The 9,287-nt window shown below is 44.9% G+C and overlaps 1 protein-coding gene across 3 annotated transcripts in view; it reads left to right on the plus strand.

Moving 5' to 3' along the window:
* Positions 1-4,211, plus strand: part of TRAPPC9 (trafficking protein particle complex subunit 9) — a 455,571-nt gene extending 451,360 nt beyond the window's left edge. For all 3 annotated transcript variants that reach the window (XM_063407939.1, XM_063407850.1, XM_063408027.1), the window contains one exon: positions 1,115-4,211. In XM_063407939.1, coding sequence (XP_063264009.1) covers positions 1,115-1,294 — 180 coding nt within the window. In that variant the 3' untranslated portion in view covers positions 1,295-4,211. The remainder of the gene's footprint in view (positions 1-1,114) is intronic.
* The last annotated feature ends 5,076 nt before the right edge of the window (positions 4,212-9,287 follow it).

A 9,287-nucleotide genomic window follows, 5' to 3' on the forward strand; every position in this document is an offset into this window, starting at 1 on the left:
ATTTTTCAACCCAAGACAAGCCCTGAAATCTGTTAATCATTGCCTTCCCCCTCATCCCCACCATGGCCTTCCCATCATCCCTGTTCTGGTCTTTCCAAGCAGTGGCAAGTTGTCCATCAGCAAAGGGTGTCAATGAACACTTTCCCAGTTCACACCCCATTGTTCATGTCCCAGTTTACCATATGATGAATTTTTTTGCAGTGGGGAACAGCCCTGATCACCTGTCTCAGAGCCTCAGCCTTTATTGGGACTTTCCTGCTGGGATGAAGCTGCCTTTTTACAATTTTTTGAAAAATTCCATCTGGTGGAATGGCTTTGTGTTGATTTGGTGTTTTGCATTTGCTGTAACTTTAACTCAGTTCTAGGCATCCTGAAACTGGAGTTAACATCTTGTGGAAGAAGATACTAATTCAAACATTATCACATGCTGAACAGTGGTGGGAGTGTTAAATTACTGAAGTGTCTTGCTGAAATGATGGACTGAGATATATTATTTGTTGTGAAGATATGGATTGTAGATGGATTTGTGATGAAGGAAGATACATAAATGTAGAAACAGTGTGGACTCTGTATATTTAATTTGGACAAGTAAAATCAGGATGGCTACTGTTTCTGGGAAGTTTCTTGTTAAACTTCATTATTTCAAAGATAGTGATTAGAATTTGCAGTCAGATTGTGTCTCGGTAATATAAGTGAGAATGAACTTAGTTATTGCTAAGCTGTTAAATGGTGTTTAGCCATGTATTTAACATTAATTCAGAGACATGATTTAAAACTTTAATAGAGATGTTGGTAAATGCAATCTACAGAGAGTTTTAGGGTGATCTCTACCTTAAAGAAATTCTGTTTTGGAATCAGTGACTCCTAAAGGTTCATGTTCTGTTTTGAGCTGTGGCACAGATTTACTGCATGAGTGAATAACAGGATTAATTTTTTAATCTAACAGTTTTACTAGAATAGGGATGAGATGTTTACTCCTTTTTGTATGAAAGCATTATTAAGATGGAATCTGGAGTACTCTAAGACCCTTTAAAGGAGCTAATGAATTGCAAACTGCAATTAATTTGCTTTGTTGATGGTTTAGTTGTACTGATTTTCGTATTCTCTTTGCCAGGTGAAGCCAACCAAAGACTCTGTGTACTTTGGAGCACTTCTCTTCCTCTACACGGGCGATTTCTACCTGAACATCAAATTCCATGAAGACAACAGCAGCAGGGAGCTGCCTCTGTCCTGGCTCTGCCTTCCCAGTGTCCACATCCGTGCCACGGAGCCTGTGGCCCCAGCTAAGCTGTAAATGCACTGTGTGCTGCTTGACTGACCACAGCACACAGCAGTGCTTGGCACAGCCTCTGCTTGACCCCAGCTTCTTTCTGTCCAACCCCAGGACACAGTCTCTGCTTTGGAGGAACTCTTTCTGAATTGGCTGATAGTCATTTGGACAGCTGCTTTAGCTAATTTCAGAGGGAGAGAGAGAGAGATATTATAACTGTGCTGAAGTTTTCCTCTGTTTCCAGAAAGCCTTTGAAACTATATGCATTATACTTCAATATACTCCATTGATATCAGTGGTTTGAAAGAGTCTTGAGGGCTGAATTTTGCTGTGTGTTTGAAGGTCCTATATCCTATTTGAATAATCCTGCTCGATCATTTTTCAATAAGATGTGTGTATCTGTATGAAATTCCTCCTGGTTTATGCTGGACCCATGGCACGTTCCCTTGGGGTATGGATTAGTGTTAGATTTGTTAACTGGCTTGCTCTTGTTCATTTGTTTGCTGAGAATTTGGTGTCTTTGGTAGTAAATGGCAGAAGTGGTGCTTTTTAGTGTGCTACTGAAAGTAAGAATAGCCTCCAGTTATTCTTCCCGTCCCCTGAGCCCAGTGCCACTTGCTCCTGGTAAAGTCACTGCCTTTTTGCAGATCTATGAAGTAGAAAGGAGAGAGGGTGAGGAAGAGAAAAAAGAGTTTTGTCCTTGAGAGAATAAATAAGCCAACTTTTGGGCTGCCTAAGGCTTGCCTGTGAATTTAGGCTTTCACAGTTCTGTTTTACACAGTCATAGTCACTTGAAACATTTGCAGACTCCTAAAGATCCACCAGAATTAATCAGATGATCATTAATATGACTTTTTGTGAGTTTTTGCAAACTCTTCTGATCAGATTTTTCATACTAATATACTGATTTTTAAATGTGTCTGGTTCCCTCCCCCGCCCCATTTTTTATTTTGTTTTCTTTAAGGTTGGGGGGTTTTTTTAAGTTTAAGTATTGGGCGCTTAAGACCATGGAATTCCTGAGTGTGAAAGTAGTTGTTGAATGTACTGATAATTTAGCCTATTTTTCAGATTAATGTTTTTGTATAGTGAGACATGTTTTTACCCCATGTAAAGCAGGGAGATGTCTTAGCTGTATGATTAATACATTATTTCATGGACCATATGTTTAAAACCTATCTCAGTTTTTTCTTAAATACATAGTTAAATTTGGTGGTAGTATGCTTTGGGGGTGGATACACCAAGATGTGGCAGGGACACTCCACTTAGCTCTACATGATTTCAATCTACATGCACAACCTCTTTGCAGATTCTTTGTTTTTTAGAATTCATGCAAACGTGGGCTCCCACTGAATGCCTGGCCTGACCCTTCCTGTTCAGTTCTGACTCTCTGCATCATGCCCAGGGCTGCTTTTAGATGTGATTGGTGTTTTCCACAGGAAGGACAGTGCTAAAAGCTCCATTCATTGCATGCTTGCAAATGACTGTTCATCCTAAATATATTTCTAACATGAGGAATCTATAGCTATAGCATGGTGGCTGTATTTCCAGTGTGTAGAATATTATCTCTAAAAACCTGTGCTGTGGCAATGTTGTCAATGTTTGTGCTTGAGCTGTGGCTCTGTACTTAGCCCTGAAAGTGGAAGCTTTCAGTCCTGATCTGATGAAAATCTGAGCCCTGCTGAAGAGTTATTTGCAGTGATTCACTGCTCTGTCAGATGCCAGTGAGGTCCAGTAACAAAACTGTTCCTTAGACTGGCACAGTGGCTCTGGGCCTGAGGCACCTCTGGAAAGAGGGTCCAACAGCTGAGATGGGCCTGTTTTTCTGTGTTGGTGGAGCTTGGCTGACCAGACTGTGCCATGAGGCTGAATTCTCTGTGACTGGATAGTCAATACACAGGAAAATATGATCCCAGGAACTAATCCAGTACAGCTTCTCTGTAAAAGCTTGGTTTTGACATGAGTATCTGTACCATGTTGCACAACACTGTTGCAGCAAAATCCAGACTGTGTTCCCAGAAGATAATCTGTAGATTCTGGGAATACAGCTAGGGCTTTATAAGGACCACATTGCATTTGAAATGAAAATATTGTAAAATAGGTGCTGTTGCAGTCAGGATGCTTCCATTTGCCCAGCTAAGGGACTATTCTCTAATTAATTTTTGACTGTGTTCTGTGAGAAGAGAGGCTCTTGTTCTGTGGAACTTGTCCTGGGATGCAACATTCCTGTGCCTTTTGCTTATAAAGGATCCTGATCTACAGCCCAGTGAAGCTGTTGGAATGGGAACAGGTTTTATTATAACAAAAGCAGGCTGCATATTTTCTGGGCACCCAATATGCCATTATAAATCTGCCATATGTGCACATAAATATAAGTTCTTATGTGTGAGCTGACCCTTAAAGGTCTGTCTGTTCATTATATGGTAGACTACTCTGTCCCTTGTCAACTTGGATGCTTAGTTGATTTGGCAATTATGGTATCTTCCCCAATTTTCTCACACTTTTACTTGTCTTGGTGAGAGAGATAAAACACAAGAAGTTCTTCTTTCTGGAGATAATTTTTAACTTGTCCAGAAGGAAGGTATTTAAGTATTAGTGTAATTTGGAGAAAGGTTGAAGGAAAGGTGCTTAAAATCACTGGGGTTGCTGTCAGGATTGGTCCTTGTACTGCTTGAAAGAAGGATGATATTTGTCTTATCTGCTTTTCTTTCTTGGTACTGAAAACTTCTTTTTCCTTTTCTGAAACACCCAGCAATTATTTTGAACATGATGAGCTGAACTGTTCATTGTAAATCTGATACGAACCAGTGGTTGCAATAAATTAATCCTGATTTAAATGGCCATTTCTGAGAGCAGATGTTGATCCTGTGTATGAATGCAGTGGAGAAGCATAAGTTATGTAACTTGAACTGAATAAATACTTGTGTCTTGTTATTTACACCTCTGCCAGTCTCTTCAGTCTGTAGTTCTTGATTGTGTTCTGGTGTGGTTTTGCTGATAATGATGCTTATCTCTTGATTCTGTAGTGTGTCTCTGAAAGAATGTGTTGGACCCTGTGTCGTGGTTGGGGGGGAGGTGAATTCCTCCAGGGGGATGTGGGCAGTCCAATCAGTGATCAGCTTTTCTGCTGGCACCTGGGTTGGTCACTCGGAGGTTTGGATACGCCTCTGAGGACACAAAGAGTTAAAAGCAGGAGTCTGGGGGGTTCGGCTTTTTTTCGGATCTGGGTTTCAGCAGAGAGACGTCTCCAGCCTCCTTCCCCTGCCCGGCCATGAGGCCGGGTGGGGGAGGGGAAACACGTGGTCGGCTCAGGTAAGCCGGAGCCCCCGGGGGGGGGAAGAAGAGAGGGGACAGGACTGGAACTGAGCTGCCCCGTCCAGGATGGAGGGGTGGAAAACTGTGGAAGTGCCTTCTGTGTGTGCTCACCCCCCTCCTCCCCCCCCAAACTCCGGGAGAAGGTGCTCAGCCACGTGGGGGTTTGCGGATCCTGGGAGTGCCTCCGCCTGCAGCACCCTGCTGAGAAGAAACTGTTAACCCTTGCTTGGTAGAAAGAAACTTTTCTTAGACATTGATTCTCATGACTGGTGGTTTTCGGAGAGAGAGAAGCAGCTTGAGACCGAGATGATAAAGCATGATTGGAAAGAACTCGATGGAAGAATGAGAGGAGTAGCTTTTTGAGCCGGACTTCTCTTGCATAATGTCAGCCATGGACTGAACTTAAGTCTCTTTTGAACATAAACTGCATTTTGGGTGGATACAGCTGCCCCTGCTTTTGCTACAGTGACTGGCACTTTGAAGAGTGGAGCAAGCAGAGAAAAGAGGGGGAGGGGGAGGTGGCGCCCTCTGCCCTCAGGGCAGACCTGCTCCTGGAACCCTGGCCCCTGGGTGAAAAGGGGAGAGCTTGGCATGCAAGTATCCTTAAAAGAGCCCTGTATGCAGTTTTCAGCCTGTGGACAGCGGTGAGAGCGCTGGACATAGGAAAAAGAGAGTGTCACCTTAGCAGACTTCTCCGGGCGGTGCTATAGGTGACATGGAAACACATAAGGGGTGGACCCGTGTTTTCTGAGGAACAGTCTGTGGTGCGAGAGAGACTCCTCTCTCCCTTGCTGAATTGAAGATTAGTTTGTTTTTGAGTGGTGATTGTTTGATCTAAAACCCAGGGGTTGGTCTGTGAAGAGTGATAGGTGGGGAGGTAGAAACTGGGAGAAGAAATGTTCTAAGAAGTTTTTATTTCTGTCTCTGTGTGTGTTTAAGAGTATTTCTGTCCCTGTTCTTATGTAATTAATAAAGTTTTGGTGGGTTTTTTTTGTTTTCAAGATTTAAGCCTGCTCTGCTCTGTTCCTGATCACATCCCACAGGAGTTGTTAGAGAAAAAACATATATTCATGGGTGCACTAACATCTGGCCAGTGCTAACCCATGACACCCTGGAACTGAAATTTCAGCTTCACTTCAACTTTCTCTTCCTAGATGAGCTCAGAGGTGGTGAACCCTGTCTGGTGCATAGTGTGGCTCCTGTGTCAGTACCTATCCACTGTCAGCTGAGGAGAGAGAGAGGCACTCACATGAAAGGCAATAAATGGCTGAAGTTGTGTCCAGGGAGGCTTAGGTTGGATATTAGGAAAAGGTTCTTCCCCTAGAGGGTGGTTGGGAGCTGGAAAAGGCTCCCCAGGGATGGGGTCACAGCTCAGAGCCTCACAGAGCTCAAGAAGTGTTTGGACAGTGCTCTAGGCACATGGTGTGACTCCTGGGGATGGTCCTGGGAAGGGGTGGGAATCAGATTTGCTGATTCTTGTGGATCCCTTCCAACGTGGCTCAGTCTGTGACTCTGTGAAGTGCCTTAGTGTCCCAATACTGATGCTGAGGGTGGTGAAGCCCTGACACAGATTGCCCAGAGAAATTCTGGCTGCCCCATCCCTGGAGGCGTTCAAGGCTGGCTTGGACAGGGCTCTGAACAATCTGATCCAGCTGAGGATATCCCTGCTCATTGCTGGAGGATTGGAACTAGACCTGTAAATGTTCCTTGCAGCCCAGAGCATTCCATGATTCTATCACTCTTTCCATCCTTAAAGAAACAGCTCAGAGTCTGGAAGGACCATCTTGGAAGACTGACTGCAAGCACTTAAACACTTTTGGATGTCCAGCCTTGACTGAGCTCCTTCTGTCAGTCCTGGGGCTCCTGTGTTTGGATTCCCAATCTAGAAGCTCTCAAGGTTTCCTTAGTGAGGGCCACCTGCACGGTCCCTTCCTTGAGTCCCCTGGCTCCCTTCCTGGATGTGGCACTCTGTTTGTCCCTGGAATGGGGCAGTGCATCCATCCTGCTTGCAGGACCCACCCTGGAGCAGAGCTGGCTGCCAGGGATGGAGCTGAGCCTCTGCAGTCCTGGGTGCAGCTCAGCCCTGTGGGCACAGGGGGGATTTGAAAGCTTTCCTACAGGGAGCTGCTTTACAGAGCTTTGCCAACACTCGTGCTCTTTTCTTAATATAGAAGACACAAAAGATCTAGACAAAGTTTTTGTACCAATTGTTGCATGATAGCTGTTTCCTTCTGGGGTTAGGTCAGAGCTCTTGCCTTGTTCAGCAGCTTTTTAGCTCAGCTTCTCATCTTGCTCTTTCTCACCTCATCCTTCCCACTGACTCTTCCACTCACTGCACTTTTCTGCTTTTCTTTATTTGGTCCCAACAGAAAGGATCAACTTGGTCCTTGCTTTTTTTCCTTCGTCTGCATCTCTGTTAAAGCCCTTCCAACTTTTCGTTCATGTTGGGGAAAAAATTGCTTCAAACCCAATTTCAGCTGCTAAACTGTAGTTTGACTCTCATATATGCTCTCTTTAAAGCATCCTGAGCTATTTCAGTTGAACTTGTCTACTTCAGCTTGTCTGTTTTGTTACAATCTGCTGTTTCCTGTTGGAAGGATACTTTAGGCCTCTGCCTTCACGATGCATCAATTCCATAACACCAGTGGGACTTTGTGTGTAGGTGACATGTCATTTTACACACATTGCTCCCTTCCTGGCCCTGTGCTCCTGATTCAGCATGATATCCAAGCATGTGCCTAATGTTAAACACATCAACAGAAAAACATTAACAGACCCTCTTTTGACAGCTAATTCAGTCACACATCTCCCAGGGAAATGTGCTAACCCTGTGCCCAGATGTGCAATCTTCATCCAAACCTGTGAATTTGTCATGGAGGCCCACATGCCAGTGTGTTGCATGGGCTGTCACCACTGGCTCCCTGGAACCCTGGCACAGGGAGAAGGCATCTCATCAAAACCTGGCACTGTATTTATACAAGTCTGGGAGTGCAGATCCTTCCAGGCCAAGATGTGCTCAGTGTGTGGCTATACCAAGCACAGAAATGCACCCTGGAGGTGTAAATCCGATGCACAGGCTTGCCTGGGAAGCCACGGTGTCCCCAGCACTGTGCACCAGGCAAAGCAGTGCTCAGCCACCTCCTGCTTGCAGTTGTTTTTCCAAGTGTTTCTCTCCCAAGGGCTGCTGCCTGCACATCCCCCAGCCTCCCCATCTTCACAGCCTCAGGAAAGCTCCTCAGGAGGGCTCAGAAATCATTTGGCATAAGGCAAGGGGTGTGTTAACAGTGAGGCAGCACAGCACCCCTTCTGGGATGGATCCTCTGCAGAGAATTTGTTACTGCCCAGTGTTCTCTGGTGCCATGGCTGGAGAAAGGAGATTCCAGCCCCTCTTCAGCCTGGATTCAGCTTGAACAAAGTGATGTGGACACTGCCAGAGAGAAAGAAGGCCAGCTTTTGAAATAGTTTAACAATGAGCATCTTGTTAATGACTATGAGGATGTCATCACTAATCTATGTAAGAAATGGGGCCCTTCTGCTCTCCAGAGTCTGCCCATGTTCTCACAAACTGGTCCAGGCCGGTGGCTGAAGTGATGCCATGGTCTGATTCAGGGATATTCCTTCCACCTCCTTTCCCAGCAGGTCAAATCCAGAGCAGAGATGCCATTCCCTCCCCATTCCTTTGCCTGATTCATCTCTTTGTGTGGCCACACAAGGCTGAACCTAAGCAATGGGTTTGGTTGAAAAGGGGCAAGAAAAGGCAGGGGAGTGTTTTCCTTTGGTGTGTGCACACATGAGTGCATTGCTGATGTGAAGCATCATCACACAGAAGCCTGTGAGGCTGCAGCATCCCAGACCAGAAATTTTGGGGCAGAACAGGGGTAAATGAGCAGTGGGAGGAAGGGAGGGAAAAAAACGCAGAGGGAAATGGTACAGGGCTACAAACAGAGACACCTTCACAAGGTGCCCCAGGTTAACTGAGATGAATCAAGGTGAAACGGGTTATGCAACTGTCACAACATTAAAAATAGGTTGTGCTGTATATTAAGATTTCATTTATAAATTGTTTATAAAGCATTCATAAATGTTAGATGTGGTAAGCACGTTATGCACACAAATACTTTGTGTTCCAGCGTTATGGATGGCCGTGTCCACGGCAGCTGCAGCTATTATAGATGGTTAAATCACAGCTCTGGAGGCCAGCAGTTCAACAGCAATACACAATGAAAGATTCATCAATCACCTCAACGTGGATCAAGGAATTATGTGCTCTTTCTAAATGGAACTTTAATATGAAGTGTGACCTTAGGAACTGTGAAACAGGGAACTTTTGCTCGTTGCATCCTTTTTTTTTTTGTTCCTAAAAAACCCCAAACTGAACCAAGAAAACACCAAGACCTGCCCCCACCCACCCTCCAACTCTCAATTCACCAGTTTAATAATGATTGTGATTTTCCTTACCTCTAGCTTGAGAAAGGCCACAGGCTCCTGAGAATTAAAGGGCTTTATGGAACACATACATTTGGATGTGCTCCCCTCTGCTGCAAATGTGTTTAGTGTGTATTGGGGGTATGGACTCCAGGGATACAGAAGGATGTCACCCAGCAGGATGTCACCTTGCCAGCCAGGGTGTCTGCGGATCCCTGGAGAAAGCACAAGTGCAAAAGTAATGTGAATGCAAATTAAGTAAAGAGAAGAACAGAAGAGC

Source organism: Prinia subflava, chromosome 1 (genome assembly GCF_021018805.1).
Source record: "Prinia subflava isolate CZ2003 ecotype Zambia chromosome 1, Cam_Psub_1.2, whole genome shotgun sequence".
Classification (NCBI taxonomy): Eukaryota; Metazoa; Chordata; class Aves; order Passeriformes; family Cisticolidae; genus Prinia; species Prinia subflava.